This window comes from Stigmatopora argus, chromosome 12, assembly GCF_051989625.1.
Source record: "Stigmatopora argus isolate UIUO_Sarg chromosome 12, RoL_Sarg_1.0, whole genome shotgun sequence".
Classification (NCBI taxonomy): domain Eukaryota; kingdom Metazoa; phylum Chordata; class Actinopteri; order Syngnathiformes; family Syngnathidae; genus Stigmatopora; species Stigmatopora argus.
The window spans coordinates 9,861,549-9,878,566 of NC_135398.1; the positions used below are offsets into that span (position 1 = coordinate 9,861,549).

General features: G+C 42.3%; 2 protein-coding genes across 5 annotated transcripts in view; one reads left to right on the forward strand and one right to left on the reverse strand.

The window, feature by feature from the left end:
• Window positions 1-9,783, forward strand: part of phlpp1 (PH domain and leucine rich repeat protein phosphatase 1) — a 41,687-nt gene extending 31,904 nt beyond the window's left edge. For all 4 annotated transcript variants that reach the window (XM_077615889.1, XM_077615887.1, XM_077615888.1 and 1 more), the window contains exons 7-18: window positions 2,135-2,362; window positions 3,100-3,302; window positions 3,448-3,508; window positions 3,780-3,875; window positions 4,126-4,281; window positions 4,572-4,772; window positions 4,878-5,040; window positions 5,196-5,326; window positions 5,481-5,594; window positions 5,855-6,049; window positions 6,979-7,207; window positions 7,393-9,783. In XM_077615889.1, the coding sequence (XP_077472015.1) occupies window positions 2,135-2,362; window positions 3,100-3,302; window positions 3,448-3,508; window positions 3,780-3,875; window positions 4,126-4,281; window positions 4,572-4,772; window positions 4,878-5,040; window positions 5,196-5,326; window positions 5,481-5,594; window positions 5,855-6,049; window positions 6,979-7,207; window positions 7,393-8,664 (3,049 nt within the window). In that variant the 3' untranslated portion in view covers window positions 8,665-9,783. The remainder of the gene's footprint in view (window positions 1-2,134; window positions 2,363-3,099; window positions 3,303-3,447; window positions 3,509-3,779; window positions 3,876-4,125; window positions 4,282-4,571; window positions 4,773-4,877; window positions 5,041-5,195; window positions 5,327-5,480; window positions 5,595-5,854; window positions 6,050-6,978; window positions 7,208-7,392) is intronic.
• On the reverse strand, window positions 9,749-15,564 carry mep1bb (meprin A subunit beta b). Its single transcript, XM_077615518.1, has 13 exons — window positions 15,499-15,564; window positions 15,183-15,282; window positions 15,040-15,083; window positions 14,884-14,962; window positions 14,603-14,720; window positions 14,215-14,393; window positions 13,032-13,250; window positions 12,770-12,922; window positions 12,450-12,665; window positions 11,810-12,277; window positions 11,568-11,744; window positions 10,559-10,712; window positions 9,749-10,149 (listed from the first exon to the last, which is right to left on the reverse strand). The coding sequence occupies exons 1-13, from the start codon at window positions 15,562-15,564 to the stop codon at window positions 9,936-9,938; spliced, it is 2,187 nt and encodes a 728-aa protein (XP_077471644.1). The 3' UTR covers window positions 9,749-9,935.
• Between the last annotated feature and the right edge of the window lie 1,454 nt (window positions 15,565-17,018).

The window sequence follows — 17,018 nt, forward strand, 5'->3', positions numbered from 1 at the left end:
CAACTTAACGATCAACTTAATTGAAAATGTTCTGTACTGGATAGTCTAGCAAAGTAAGTCCAAGAGAGGGGCTATCCAGCAAGTACAATATATGCGTCTTAGCAGGTACGTATTGTTTGTGAGTCTGTGCATTTGTCCGTCTTTTCATCCGTGACGCATTGCCGGTGAGCCCAAATTATTACTGCAGTTACCTGCTTGTGCTTGTATTTGTGGAACCTGTGAATACAAGCATAGGGTCAAAGACTGAATTGAGTTGACAGTGTCTGGTACTCAATGACTTGACCCTTGTGTCTTTGGAAATTTTGGAAAGTTTTATGTGGACAATGGCACTGACTGGAACATAATCAGTCACTGCAAGCCCTGCCAATCAAATTGTTTTCTTTTATCTTTGTTGTTGACATGAGAACTACAGAACATTGTTTGCTTTGAAGTTGCCAAACTTTCAACCTGGGCGTCAAAGTTTACATATCCAAATGTAGCTGTCACCTTGGAAGAAACACCTGGCAGGGCAACTGCCAGTGCTGTACTAGCTTCAACTTGCTCGCCTTTTTTTCTGGCATTTAACATCCACCCATGCCCTGTGCCCTCTGTGTTTGCTCTTTTTTGTGCACATTAGATCCTTGGCTTATATAGTTCTTAAAATGAAATGTTTGCTCACTGTTTATTTTAGCAGTCAGTGTTTCATTGCGAGCCCTCTCACACCGAAGTGTATTGCTTTGTTATGCTGGATAAGAGATTAATTGAGGTTTTGTCTGACAACTTGACCTTATTTTAATTGATAACCAGTTTCTATGTCATTGTGTTTAATGAAATATTTCAACTTTTCACCATTAGTTACCCTTTTGAGTCGGGAAAGGAATGTCCTCACATTAAAAGTAAATAAACCAATGCAAGTATCATCCGGTTTTCATCATATGCCAAAACCCAAAAATGTTTACATACTGAACAACAACCTATTTCTTGTGTTGTTGACATTTGATTGAGTGTCCCTGATCTGTTTCTTACTGGGCATTAACATACATCGAATGATCATGTTTCAGTATCATTGACTGCAATAGACGTCCACTCCTATTTGACCGGGAGGGCTGGCAGTGATCGTACACTGTGCAGCTAATGAGTTAAGACACACGCCCTACTGTCAATGTGAGACATTACCAGGCACTAATGAAACTACGTCAACAACTCCACTGAGAAATCCAAAATGGGCCCCAGATCAGAACTACACTGAGTGAAACTCTAATCCTGTCCACAGAAAAACAGATTTTGTTGGATCATAAACTCACTGGCTTAGATAAAATCACTGGAGCTGTTTCAGACAGATAGGGAATGGATGCAGAGGAGGAAAGTGATATGAGCAGAAGTTTATGCAAATTTTTGCTTCCAACCTAACTCAGTGCAGCTCTACTTTCCTTTTGAATTTGAAATAATAGCAGACATCCTATATCCATGAAGGGTGAGTGTTTCTGCATACTAGTGCCCTGGATCTTTACCCAGTTTAATTGATTGATCATGTTATGAGCAGAATAAGTCATGTTTGGGCACGTGTTATTCTTATTACACTTATTATTATTAGATCCACATACATACATAGATACATAGCAGTGAACTGCGCAGAAATGCTCCCTCACAGACATTCTTGAAAATGAGTTCCTCAGTCAATGACTGCACTCTCACTCCAAAGATCTATCTTTTTCCTTTAATAAAAGAAAAATATTTTCTTTGTATGCCACATTTTTTAAAGGGGAAAAGCCATCCTATAAATCCTTATGATTTGCTTTAAATTGTTGAGAATCTTTTAAAATTGTGATACTGGCAAATTAAACATTTGTTGAAATGCTCTGCAGCCAAACTATTGTTTTTACACAGCTATGAGAACCACTGCCATTGCCAAGCCATAATTTAGCAGCTGCCTCGACAGATTTGATTTAACACGAATTTTAAGGCATGGAGGCTGTAAGAGTGAGATGAGAAGTTAATCTGCTGGAATGATCTAGTATGATTGCTCATTCCAGAAGTGGCCAGTAGGTTTTGCCGGGCGTTTAGCGCCACCCGGAGACAATTTTATAAAACTTCATTGCTCAACATTCACACATTTGACAATTTAACAATTTTGGGGTTCTCTCCTCTTTTGCAGTCTGCAAACGTTCTTGCTGGATGGCAACAGTCTAAGTGAACTGCCCGACGAGCTGGGCTCCCTCCAGAGGCTGTCATACTTCGGGCTCTCCTTCAACCAGTTCGGCCAAGTGCCGCAAGTGCTGGAACAGCTGGCCTCCATGGAGAAGCTCTGCATGGCCGGCAACAACCTGGAGACGCTAACCTTGCAGAACTTCCGGCTTCTCCGTGTCAAACACATCGATCTCAGGTAGATGCAAAGGATGGAACAAGGGCACGTAAGGCAGTTTGTCGAAGCTTGAACTTTAGTTGGGTCCATAATGATGCAAAGTAAAGAAGGAGTCCGCCAAACTGCAGGCTATCAGGAAATCATTTGCTCATTGCAATTCCGACAGGAGTCCGCCATAGGTTAAGATACAATGACTTGCAGTATTTGCTGGTTAATGCCTCACTATTTCTAACTTGCTCAATCAGTGGGGGGAAAATATTTCCAACATTCCCACGTGTCCAGGACAGCGTCATTAAGTTCATAGGGCATGTATAGCTTTTTTCTTTTCATTTTAGCATCATAATACTGAAGGAAGACATGGTTAGCATGGCTGAGAGATTTTGGGTTCAAATCTGCTATAAATTTTGTATTTTTTATGAGGTTGGCTTCCCATTTCCTTTTTCTAATGTAAACCTAAACAATGAAGCCGTTATTATTTCTTCTATTTGAAAGATGCAGCACAACACTTAACCGGGTACTATTTGACAAGGAGCATGTAAATTACCTTTTAATTGGCTGAATGGTTGGACCCAATCTTGAGAGAGTGTCTACCAGAAACATACATTTTTGATAAGGCAAATAAAATATGTGCCGTAAATGTTTCTTTGATTTCACCTTTTAACCCTGGTTGTACACAACTAAATCAAAAGTCAAATTTTCAGTATCATCCGTAACCAATTGATATTCCATAAACACTATAAACTTTTGTATTCCACTAGGTTGAATAAGATCTCCAACATGGTTCCGGATGAACCTGACCTGCTAAGACACGTCACACAGTTGGATGTCAGGGACAACCGACTGACACAGCTGGACGCCTCAGTGTTTCCGCGCCTGGAGGTGCTTCATTGTGAGAGAAACCGAATTGCCAGCCTCAAGGTCAAGGGCTGCCTGCTCAAGGGTATCTACGCATCCAACAACGGTGGGTTTGACGCTCCTCTCTCCCAGGGCAGGCTGAAGTGAATATTTAAAAACGCTCACCTCCCCTTGGTTTTCCCAGCTACCCTTTTCTAGACGGTGACATATGTCCTTGCTGAAGGTTAACACGTTTTTATTTCTACCCACAGATCTGCAGAGTTTAGATGTCAGTCCCGTACCCTCCAATCTTAGTTACATGGACATCTCACGGTGAGAAAAATACCTAATGCTCACACATGCAAGAACATAAATTGACCTCTAATGTGAAATGTGGACCCCGAGGTCAGTACAAAGACAGTAATCTTTGGGTTGGATTTATGTTTTAAAGCACTTACTCATTATCTCAGCTTTGAAAACGCTACCTCTTGGCACAGCGCTAAGTTTAACACACAAGGAAGACATTAGATACTGCGCTTGAGTAAACTGCACAGCATTTGTCATCATCATCACCCTGTCATATTCTTCCCCTGCTCCTCCGAAGGAACCGCATGGAAGCTTTGCCAGAGTGGCTGTGTGAAGCAAAGAAACTGGAAGTGCTGGACGCCAGCCACAACCTCGTCACCGAGCTCCCAGCGCGGTGAGTATCCTTCGATGGCGTGTCGGCACCCTTTAAATGGAGTGCGGCACTGACTTGTTCGGTCTGCCCTTTGCCAGCCGCTAATCACCCTCCACAGAGGCTAATAAATCATGCCAGACCTCCAATGTCCCTCCTCTTTGAAACTAAATATGCAGGGCGGCCCTCATCTTTTCATTGCATATATATATATATATATATAGTGGTTCCGTTTAAAACACTGACATCTGGGTGCTCATCTCGCATGCCGCAGGTTGTTATGCAGCAGCAGCCTGAGGAAGCTGAGTGTTGGACACAACCGGTTGCAGAAGCTGCCTGAAAGAGTGGAGCGTCCCCTGCTGGAAATTCTCGATGTGCACCACAATCAATTGCTGGAGCTGCCCTGCAACCTGTTCCTCAAATGTGTTAGGTAGCTGCAAATTATGTCAATTATTGCATTTTCTTTGTGTTGTTTCAATAGGGGAAATGGTCTCCCCCCTTGTTTTGCTCTAAGATCAAACCTGAGTGTATAAGAATTTATTCTTTAAAAAAAAAGTTCAACTTAAAGTTTTACAGAGAAGTTAGTTATCTGATTTGTAGGGCTACAATTTTTATGATTGCTTATCAACTACTGAAATTAATTCCCAGTTCAAATGGATTAGAGGTTTATCACCATCAATGGCAGCCAACGACTTAGTAACCATTTCATTTTGTTACCAGCTTACGATGTGTGAACGCTTCAGCCAATAAGCTTGAACACTTACCTCCCTCCACGCTGTCTGAGGAGAGCCACAGCATCCTGCAGGAATTTTACCTAACCAACAACCAGCTGACTGACAAATGCGTGCCCATGTTGACGGGCCACTCGCACCTTCGTATTCTCCACATGGCCTACAACAACCTGCAGACCTTCCCAGCCAGGTAAGGTTCACAGATTGTTAATGCTAAAAGTTATATGTATTTAGCAGTACCCAGATTTAGCCTTTTTGACCACAACTAATTTTCTGCTTTTTCTTACTCCACCAGCAAAATGGCCAAACTCGAGGAGCTAGAGGAGGTGGACCTTAGTGGCAACACGCTAAAAACTGTGCCCACCACCATCATGAACTGTCGGCGTATGCACACTCTCATCGCTCACTCCAACTCCATCGAGGTCTTTCCCGAGGTCATGCAGCTAATGGAAATGAAGGTAAGGCTTTTATGGAAACAATGAATATACCTGCACAGAAGAAAACACTAAAACTAGATCTAAGCTTCTACTATTGCAGTGCAATAGTACTTAATCAACAGGCCACATTAGGCCTACGTGTTCTGCGTGAGTATTTATGCGTCTTCTCATGTCAGTGTGTGGATCTGAGCTGCAATGAGCTGAGTGAAATCACACTTCCAGAAAATCTGCCACCCAAGCTTCAGGAACTGGACTTGACTGGAAACCCACGTCTCAACCTGGACCACACGACCCTCGAGCAACTCAAGTAACTTGATTTTTTTTTTTTTATGTACTTTTCACAGTTAAAAACAGGGGCTCGCAAATCTGTCTTCCTTGGTTTGGTTCCTTGTCAGTTTTTCTCTTAATTTTTCTATTACACAAAAGAAGTGTATTTAATCTACTTCTTGTTGCTCTTTCAGTAATATTCGCTGCTTTCGTATTGATCCACCCCCAACCTTCTCATCGAACGAGGCAACTGGTGGTCCTGTCGTGTGGAGTCATGGTTACACCGAGGCCTCGGGCTTAAAAAACAAGTGAGTTTAATAGCTCACTAATAGAGCTGGAAAATAACAAGTGAAGACTAGTTTATGAGGGTGATGATTGAAAATGTGCTCAAAAATCTCTTGGATGGACAAAGGGAGAAAAGAGTTCAGCTATACATGCCACTGTTACCCAATTGACTGGCTTGGATGTTGTTACCATGGTTATCAGCTGGCCGAATAATCGATAAGCGAGTAAAGGATTTGTTCAATAACATGACAGCCACTGTTTTTTTTCTCCCCCTTTAAACCAGACTCTGCGTGGCGGCACTCTCAGTGAACAGATTCTGCGGGAGTCGCGAGGCTCTGTATGGGGTGTTTGATGGAGACAGAAACGTGGAGGTTCCCTACCTTTTACAGTGCACTATGAATGATGTGCTGGCAGAGGAGCTGCATAAGACCAAGAGTGACGAGGACTACATGACCAACACCTTTCTTGTTATGCAAAGGTGATTTTTATTTTTGACAAAGGATAAGAATGTGTTATCGTTCATCTGCTTTGTTGAGGAGTTTTCTTTATTTTAAGCAACACAATTGTTAATATGCCTGCTTCCTGACCTGGGTTTGGGGTCCTATTATGTTTTGTCCCAGAACTGAGCAAAAAAATGCTCGACTTTCCATTTTTTTAAGTAATGAGCTGTAAAAGATGTTTTATTCTGGAGAGAAAAGAGGGTGAAAAAACAAGTTTTTGTGACTATTTCTTCACAGCAGTGTCTAACAATATATTTGCTTTAGTGACACTTCGAACATTTGAGTAATGCCAAAAAACAACAACTTGCTTTTAACTGCAGAATAATTGATGGACAAATAAAGATGTCTCAACCGAAAGGCATTTTCACAGTAATCACTTGTTAAAAGTTTAAGGGCCAACTTAGCTAAATATCCAGTATAGCTTTGGGAGACAAAGGGCTGCAATGAAATGTAATGCTAGCTCTCACTAGCTTGAAAAACTTAAGTGGCTTTAGTTGGTCTAATATGTTTTATCATCAAATTACTTAATACATTTCCTGGGTCTCGGATCAGGCCTCGTTATTGGCAGATTCTCCAAATCAGGCGACACGTGCAAAAATATATGATCGGGACATCCCTAATTATTATCTTAATAATCAGAATCATTGTTCATTTTGTGACACTCTACAAATGTGTCTTTTTTGTGAACAGGAGCAGCTTTTTAAGGTGCCGTCTTGTTTATCCAGCTGCGCTATTTTCTCGAATCTCTCCTCTCCAGGTCCTCTGAATCTTAGAATCCAAGCATCCAAAAGAGACAAATTGTTTTAATGCAGAGGCTACAGATCATTTGAAGACCCTAGTTTGAGGACCTTGACGTAATAAAAATGATCAGCCCGTAATAAGTACTCTTTTCTTGTTGACATTGCAGGAAGCTGGGAACCGCTGGTCAGAAGCTAGGGGGCTCGGCGGCTCTGTGTCACATCCGCCACGATCCTACCGACCCCAGTGGCTGCTTTGTTCTGACGGCTGCCAACGTGGGCAAGTGTCAGGCCATCCTGTGCAGAAATGGGAAGCCCCTCGCCCTGTCTCTGCTCCACAATGTCGGCCTCGAGGAGGAATACCGCCGCATCAGGCAGCACCGAGCTATAGTCACAGAGGTAAAAATTAACATGGAAAATGCATGCATCGCAGTTTTTACTCATTAACACTGGCTGGGTGCGTGCGTTCTGAACCTTGGCCTTTAGTGGGGGTCTGAGCTTGTGCGATTTGGCCTAGCTTTTTTATTTGGCGACCTGTCTGATGAAGGTTGGAAAGGTTAATTGTTTTTTTGTTCCTTTCACAGGACAACAAGGTCAACGGTGTGACTGATTCAACCCGCATCATGGGCTACTCCTTCTTGTATCCTTCCGTCATCCCATCACCCTACGTGCAGACGGTCACGCTCACCCCACAGGACGAGTTCTTCATTCTGGGCAGCCGCGGCTTGTGGGACACAGTGTCCCCCGACGAGGCGGTGGAGGCTGTGCGCAACGTGCCCGACGGCCTGGCCGCTGCCAAGAAGCTGTGCACACTGGCCCAGGGCTACGGCTGCACCGACAGCCTCAGTGCCGTGGTGGTCCAACTCAGTGTGACGGAAGACTGTTGCTCCTGTTGCTGCTCGGAGCCCCCCCGGCCACCCCCCAGCCCCGGGCTGGGCCCCTACCCGCCAACATCCTCCAAGGAGCGCCCCTCGGACGGCTCCCTGCCTGTGCCGCCGTCGTCCTGCAGCGAGATGAGCAGCGAGATCAGCACTAGCGAAATGAGCAGCGAGGTGGGCTCCACAGCTTCGTCCGACGAGCCCCCGCAGAGTTCTCTGGTCCTGCTGCAGGAACAGGGCCATCACTCTCACCCGCACCCGCATCAGCAGGCCCCTCCCGTGACTCTCCAGCACCAGCAAGCACACACCGCCGGGCAGCCCTGCCAGTTGCCATTCAGCGGTTCCGAGCTGCCTCAGATCCGCGGCTGCCGCACCCTCCACCCCGCCTGCCTGGCGAGCTCTTTCCAGCGTCAGCTGTCGAGCGCCACCTTCTCCAGCGCCCTTTCGGACAACGGGCTGGACAGCGAGGACGAGGAGCCAATCGTCGGCGTTTTTTCCAACGGCAGCCGCGTGGAAGTGGAAGCCGACGTTCACTTCAAAACGAAGTCCTCCTCATGCCAGGAGCACAGCCTCCTCACTCTCCCTCCACCGCCTCCTCCACCCCCACCTTGCACCCCTGAGCCTCCGGACGAAGGCGTGGACATGAGCCTCGCTGTAGTAGAGAACGGGCCGGAGAAGGACGAGGCCTGGCAAAGCGCCGGCGATGCAGCGAAGGCGGCATCTGGAAAGAGAAGGGTCAACGGTTCAGTAGCGCGCCAGGAAAAGAGTCACAACCTCATTGAGGTGGCCGCCGATGCCCCCTCCAAGAAATCTGGTGGGTATTTCACTGCCCCGGCGCAGCCTGACCCGGACGACCAGTTCATCATTCCCCCCGAGCTGGAGGAGGAGGTGAAGGAGATCATGAAGCAGCATCAGCAGAAGCAGCTGAAGCCACCTGGGACAGAGCAGCCCCCGGACTACTTTGACACCCCGCTCTAGGATGCCTATTTCATCCTCATCTCAGCATGCACTCGAGCACCCTGCCAGCATCACCATGACTACACGCACCCCCCGATGACTCCGTACTTTTTTCCAAACTGCCTTTCTGTTCTTGTGCATTTTTTTTCCTTCTCAGTAGGTCACCTCTAGAAAAAGACGCAGATGATCCCTTTAAGAAACTGGACCATCGTTAACATCCGCTCGTGTTTGCACAGGCAACGGAACATTGTATTGTTTTCCTCCTTTTTAGAAAAAAAAACAGGTAGCAGTACTAGTTTCTTTTTTGATCATGGGTTAATATTCATTCCACACTTTGCCTGTACTTGTTTGTACTCACCACCTTTTCACTCAGAAGCAGAAAGAACCTTTTTTAGAGTGACACAGATCATCTTTCACCCGCATTTTTGTGGAATGGTACACCGGTAATACCACGCTTAACCGCTTAACGTTATAGATGGGGCACTTAAGATACTGTATTTCTTCAGTAAATCCTGGCTCTCAGTCTGTACAATGGCATAGAGCTTTTCTTTCTTTTTTTTGTAGAAATTATAAATACTAACTCCTAGGAGTTGCATACTCTATATGGTGACTCAGTCACTTTTACTAATCTTCTCTGAGAGAAATGGTGATTTGTGTTTTCCTTTTTCCAATGATTGTAAATAAGAGAAATGTTGTATACAGATACTTTTAAAGGATCAATGTCGATGAAGGTTTTAGTGGACGATGTGAGGATGTTTGCTGTTATGGAGGTGGACCATGCGCTCCCCCTTTTTTCCATTTTTTTTTATATGCCTTTAGACACACTTGAAGACAACAACAACACCAACAACACTTGCAGTTCAAGACATGTCAGGCAACAACACCACTCTCCCCCCTTTCGCTTGATTTTGATGTTATGTAGTCAACACTGTATCTAATAAACACTAATAGACTGATTTTTTTTTTTTATTACACACAGAGATTGACATTCTATTTTCATAATGGCCTCCTCCAACAGTCATTGTTACCACCGGCATGATCGTGTCGACTTGAGTAATACAAATATATATCCACACGAATAAGAGACAACACAGATGTTCTCGTCTTTGGTATAATAAATTTTAAATTTGTGAATATAAACTCAAATGTCCGCATGTTTCTTGATTGGAATGGTACAAAGTTGAAAATACCTCACACCCATAAATGTATTTTCATTGAATGGCCAGCAAGGGGCAAGCTTATACAGCAGTAGGATCATTTTACTTGATCAGTGTTGATCTTTCTCTCATAGTTCAGTTCCTGTTCGTGTTCTCTAGGACCAGGCCACTCCCATTACTACACTTCTTGTACTTCTTCTTAAGGCAAACAGCAGTGGTGATGGTCACCACCAGCATGACAGCCAGCACGGAGAGAGAGGAGGCCAGGGCGAGGGTGCTGTTTTCTGACGTTGAACCTTTGTGCTGGCAGCTATCGCCGTAGAACCACCAATCATCCCCAACGGCGCACCTAAAATGAGTGGGAAGGTTAGAGACCAATCACATCATTCCCTGATAAGACTTCACCTGCACCATTAACTTGACCTATCTGTTGTAGTCAAGATTGTATTTCCTGATTGCAAACCCACAGACGGGTTGCAGCGTTACTATTTAAAGGTGCTGAATGAAGATTCTTGTTGACATTTTGACATATATTTATTCTCGTAAACCTGTCAGGGATAGTAAATCCTGGAGAATATGCTTTGTTGCAGTTGGGCCATATTGATTCAGAGACTACAACATTTGAAACACCTCCAGTGGTAATTACAACCATGATAAAATGCAATGTTTCACCATATGCCACCATTCACCATTTGTTTTGAATACAGCACATGACAATCTCAGCCACATTTATCACTATATTACTTGGAAAAACTCACCTGCAAACAGGCTTTTCATGTTCCACTACGCACACGCCGTCATTCTGACAGTCCACACCTGAGCAGACTTTTGAGGGCGACTCTGTGCTGGAGGTACTCGTTGGCAAAGGGGTGACAGTGGGTTGTGGTTGGCTTTCAGTCAGATGAGACACATCTAAAGTAGGAAAAGGACCTTTTGTTGGATTGAAGTGAATACAAAAGCTGCACATTTTAAATTTCAATTGCAATTACAATATTAGTGATAGACCTTATTGTAACTCAAAATCATGACAATCATCTCTTTGCATAGATGAAATATAATGTTTATAAAGTACATGTCAAAAATAGAATCACAATCCTTATTGGCCGAATAAGTAAAAAAAAAAAAAACAAGCATGAACAGAAATGAAAATTCTCGTCCTGAAGCATGATATGGAAATCCCATGGTCAAAAAGAAAAAATAATTATTAAAAATATTATTTATATTAAAAAAAATAAAACAGGCAATATGAACACTCGATCTCAGAAATGTGAGCTTCCAATTCAATATACATTAAATAATGTAAATACGAACTAGTGAAGAGCAGATTGCTCTACTTCTAAATTGGCATGTTTTTATTTTATATTTTTTATTTCTCTGCTTCACCACAATGAAGCTTATTGAGATTATGAGCTGCAGTATTGAACAGTCTGTCACTCATAAGTGTACCTTATTCCCACATTCAAATAAAGCTCTGTATAATGTGAGTCAACCGCACTTGCAACAAAGTACACAGGATCCAAATAGACCTTAATGAAACGTGCCCTGATAGACAGAAGGGGACAGATCTTTGGGGGTGGTCTTATAGCAGGTGAGCATATAGATACTCCATATATAATAGTGAGATATACGATGTACAACAAAAACCATTTAACAACCTGAATCCCTCAATTGGAATGGTGCAATGTACACTCTGGATTGGTGAAAATGAGCAACACAGCATTTCAAAATAATCTTTGGGAGATGCTTCAGATGTTTTATTCTATTTACCTTCCATGCTGAGGAGAAAGATGGCGTCTCCTCCCTTGATGAAGTCCCTGCTCCTGGCTCTCAGGTGCGTGATGTACACTGAAGTGCCCAAGCCGGGCCCCCGGAAGTATTTGGAGCCGTCCACGTCGGTCACCTCGACACCCACCTTTCGAGGGTCGTCCCAGAAGAATTCGTCACCTGACAAACAGGGTAAAGATTAAAAAATGAGTCGTTCACAAGAGGATTGGTTTTCATGTGCAAACCTAAAGGTGACATCATCCAGGGATCCGTAGTTACACTACGTTGATTGGACATGCGCTTCTGGATGTGAGGGTTCTGGTCCATCAGCATCATAGTCATTTGCTTCCATGGGCAAGGCCATGTCTGCCCGCTGTCTCCCTCACGGGCCACCAGGTGGGCAAAAGCCGCCATTTGCCCTGGAGAGTCGGGCCATTTGGGGTAGAGCGTCATCTGGAAGGTGTAGCCCTCTTTGGAGGTGAAAGGTGGGCTGACAATGGTGGTGTTCGAGGTTGCGTTCTCCATGACGTGAATGAAGTTCTTCACACGCCATGCAAACTCGGGACATGCCATCTCTGAGATATTGATATCATCCAGAGACAGTCCACCTAAAGATGGGCCTGCACCTTGCCTGGTGCCCATGAAAACTACTCGGAACTTCTTTGTTGCATCCAGACTGACATGGTGCAGCTGCCACAGGTCCTGGGGAGGTCCTGTTAAATCACAAAAGCTAGTTATTGAATGGATAGCTGGTCATACTTCGTATTTACAACACAGAAAAACGGGACAGACAAGACAGATGGGGGTAGCTAATTTCAGGAGAATTTGGGTTTTCTGTGAGTCCTTCGTTTGGTTAAAGTACTGAAGATAGTGAGTGGTACTGACCGTTAATTGTGGTGATAAAGCGTAGCCTCCCATCGTTGTCAGTTTTGTCATATTCCCTCACGTAAATCTTCAGCGAATCCTCAGGGCCACCGCTGTTGTAGAAGAAGAACTGCAGACATTGGTATCCCCTCTTGGGATACAGGATGCGGCTCTCCAGGAGGGCTGTGTCACCAGCGTTGGCCGTACGCGTATTGAAATGCATGAAATAGCCGGAACCTAAGAGCAAATGTTAATAAGATGTCAGACCTGATATTTTAGTCATTCCAATTACTCGATTGTTCACACCATTCTGTCTGAATCGTTTGAATCTTTTCACTAACCAGTGCATTTTCCCATGTTGGAGTAGTCTGTGTGGGGTCCCCCTGCTGCTTTGGCTAACCTTTCCCAGTTCTTCTGATCCCCCGCCCCTTGAATCATCCCGCAGATGTTTTCCCCTTCAAAATCACACGAGTCCAAAAAGGTCGACGCTCGGGCTGGAAGAAAAAGAAGTCCCGTACGATCAGTTATAAAGTCAGCTTGCGAGGTTTGTGTCAATCGGCTCATAAACAACGTCGACAAGTCAATGAAAGCCCTTCTTCTCACTGCAGTTGTAGAGTCGGGAGAGTTTGAGAATGTCGCTGTCGCTGAACTCCATCCTCTGGCCAATGACGTCGGCAAAAGCGGGGATTTTGGTGACAATGGTAGACTCCGAGCCGTTGCTGAAGGCCCCCTTGCTGTAGTGCATCATGGAGCCATAGTCGTAGGGGACGCCCAGTGAGCTGGAAGTGGTGTCGTTGTGGATCTTAAAGTTGTGGTCTCGCCCTTGACATAAAACAAACCTTTCATGTGGTGCATATAAAAAGTCTGAGCAGTCCTCTTCAAATGCCAATGTTTTTGTGGGATGAAAAAAAACCTGACGCTTGAACAAGGTTGTGCATACTTTGTAGAATCATTGTTGACACACGTGTCACGCATATCTTTATAGGACAATTAATCAAAGTTCTCAGAATTGTAATTGCAGCTATTGGTTAGTGGAAATTTGGCATATTGCATTGAATGCATTTATTGTCATTATATAAGTATAATGAGATTTAAAGCTTTCATCAAGTAGTGCACAAATAAGGCAATAGCAGTTCAAGATTGCCATCTTGAACTTTCTTATCGCAACATCTCTTATCACATAGGCTCTAAAGCAATGAGAGATATTGAATAACAAAGTACAATACTTTCCCTGCTTGTATAACTTCATGGCATCTGGTCACTGTTATCCATTTGAATTGAGCGAGATGAATGAATGAATGATCACGTTTTACGTGACTAGACATCTACTCCATTTTAACTGGGCTGGGCATTAACATTGAGAGACATCCAATCCATTTAAATGCCATTTTACAATGGATTTGATGTTTATCACTGTCAGTGGCTTTTTTTCCAATACAATTAAGATTTTTCAAAGATTGCAATAGAATTCAGTACTGCTGTATTACAAAAGCTATAGAACTGCTTGTGCACATTATTATTGCTCAAGTTTACACTGATTATTTTAAATGATTTTCTCATAAAATTTTGTATATTGAAGAATACTTAAATATATATAATGAAAAACACTTGCTAATATTACAAATCTTTTTGTAAAAATATAAATGTTGACTAACAACTATCATTGAAATGTTACATTAAAGCTAGTATTTTTAATAGAATATAAATTCAGCTAAATGTTATTGTCACAATTTTCAAATTTATGGAGTCAAAATAAAAATGAATCTATCATGAGGCTAGGTCTTACCCTCGGAAATGTAATCCCACATGATTTTCACATAGTCGTCCCGGTCTGCTCTGGACTGCTCATGCCAGAAACCCAAAGCGTGCAAGAACTCGTGTTCGATAGTGGCGATGCGGTCACAGTTTGGTCCGATAGACAGAATCTGCTTGCCCTCACGCTGGTTGCCCACCGAGGAGAAGCAGCTTGCAGTGGATGGTGCAGAGAGGGAATGCATTTTTATTACAATCTTACCATAATTCTTCCCTACCCATTTTTTGTTTGAGTAACACAGTTTGTCACTACATCCCTATTAGTAAGTTAAAGCGTTTATGCATTGTTCCAATCGGAATGGTAATGAACAAAGTACTTTGACCTGTACAGGTCACAGGCATGAAAATAACTGACATCTTACCCGTTGCCTTTAAAAATGGAGATGTAGTTAGTTTCACCGCTCCATGGCTTAAAGTCAATACAGGTCTTGAGGCGGTACTGCTCAAAAGCCTTGAGGATCACACCTTTTGCGTTGATTTCTGCACCAATAATAGTATGCAATGTTATCCTTCTGTTTTTGGAATTGAGTTAAAGTAAACAAAGGTGATAAGAAAAAAAAGGGATAGTGACCTCATGTCAAACTGAAAGCTTCATTAAAATCCAAATGCTAAAACTACAAGTATATCAATAATAAACATTCACCAAGGTCATCTTCCATGAAGTATGGAATGGTGGTGGGCCACCTGTATTCTTCGCCTAAAATGGAGTTCCTGCTTTGTTTCTGTCAAATAAAAACAAATAGATTATAAGAGAAAGACAAAACAGTTTTAATTGTAATATTCAATGAGGAACACAAACCTTGCCTAGCACAATATCACCCTCGACCAGATTTAACCCAGATTCTGCGGGTTCAAATCACAACAATGTAACGCTTCAAAAGTAGAAAAATATATATATACATTTTTTTTTCAAAGGTTTGGGAATCCAAAAACATATTTTACCTTCATTGATTTCAAAAATGTCCAGATCCCGTCCGCCATCGACATCAAAGTCTGCAATAAAATTCACCGTTATACTCAGAAAAAAAGTGCTTCTGCAGAGCTGCACTTCCGTTAATTACCTTGTGATATTTCTGTTGGCTGGAGAAATAGAGAAAACATGTATTTATTATATTTAAAACATTTACCAATAAATACAGAACAAACAACAACAACAACAAAAAAGAAAATGAATAAAAAATGTGATTTTTTTAAAGAAATGAAATAACTATGACCAGTTATAGATGAATTCAACTCAATTTCTATGAATGTTCCTCACCCTGCAAAGTGTGATGCCGAAAAGGAGGCACACAATGTGAAGAGCCAAAAATGTTCGTTCTGCCATGTCCAACAAAAGTATTTAAAGTGTAAGTGAGCACTCATTTAGAAAAAGGTGCAGCCTGGGGTTTAAATGACATTCACGTGATGCATGGGTCAATAATTGACGGCATACTAAAAGTGCAAAGTGATACTTCTTGGCCTTGGCTATATAAAATAACACACAATGTCATTCTCTTTGTCTTTACGATTGTAAAATTTTAAATATTTATACATTTTTAAACCCTTGACCCCTATTGTACGAAATTTAAGGACATACTAGCTCAATGTTTTTATTTTAAACCATAGATCTTCGTCACAAATTTGCATCATACATTAAATTATACGTATTATTGTGGGGAAGAGGTCATTGTATTATTATTTATCTTTTATTTATTACATTGGCTGGCCATTGATTCAAGGCGTCGGCCGCCTGGTGCCCATAAATAGCTGAGATGGGTTCCAGCATAAGCGATTTGGAAAATGAATGAATGAACTTGATTTAGCATCTTTTGAAACAAAAACAGAAGATTCTTAAATTCCAATTTATTTTAAATCGTGGTATCAAGAGGTTAAGGTAGTATATCTGGGTAAAATACATTCTTTTATTTTTCTTTCTGAATATCTCTAAACCTCCCCTCGGCTTAATAATCCACTAAACAACATGGTAACGTTAATTTTACCCCAACGGGCCTTTACATCTATAATTCTATGAAATAACTGCTGTGAATTCATAAAAATAAATTACAGAAAAATAATTGTTCATATTTCAAACTTTAATCTCCAAATAACCTTTTCCAGACAGTTCAAAGTATTCATTTTTTAAGTAGGCCAAAGTCAGCCGTCATATTCATAACACAGAATTTTTGTTTTAGATGTTACTGATTACTTATTGATATTTTGGGGCGCTGCACTTTATATCACTTACATACAGTGGTGGACCATCAGGGCCTGCAACGCCTTCTCTGCTGGCCTAAAAAATATCTGAACCACACACTGATGTTAATCATATTTTGGCCATGAATACTTATTAAATAATTCCAAATTGTCTGTCAGATTCCTTTCGTTGCTTTTCCCCTGGTTGCACTGCTTCCAGATGTATGTGTTCATATGTAAGCATTTAACTAATCTCATTTCAGCCATTATTTTTTTGCCAGGGTCAGAAATCTACCTGGAGTCCTTCACAATCAGTTCTGCAGGCCGCCCTGCAGCATAAAATGTGCGTGGATTAAACTGTTGCAACTCATGCATCATCGCTTTCACAAACTATGATTGGCTAGTGATAGAGCGGACTAGCCAGAGCTAACAAACTGTATCTGTAGCGAGCTGCACAAGCAAATGTATTGTTGTGTTGATTTAATAGTGGAGAAGAAATTGATATGCTTGCAGATTTCAATACACTGTCATGAAAACAATGATTTTTTGGTGTCTAAATTTAATATGCAAGACCGAGGTTAGAGTTCAAATGGCCGCCTTCAAAAT

What these genes read in the sequence shown, in the direction of transcription:
- mep1bb (XM_077615518.1), bottom strand. Translation starts at nt 15,564, where the DNA reads ATGGCAGAACGAACATTTTTGGCTCTTCACATTGTGTGCCTCCTTTTC. An exon ending in GTGATATTGTGCTAGGCAAG is followed by an intron (nt 14,963 to 15,039) that starts GTTTGTGTTCCT and finishes TTTATTTGACAG; the next exon opens with AAACAAAGCAGGAACTCCAT. An exon ending in CATGAAAAGCCTGTTTGCAG is followed by an intron (nt 10,150 to 10,558) that starts GTGAGTTTTTCC and finishes CACTCATTTTAG; the next exon opens with GTGCGCCGTTGGGGATGATT.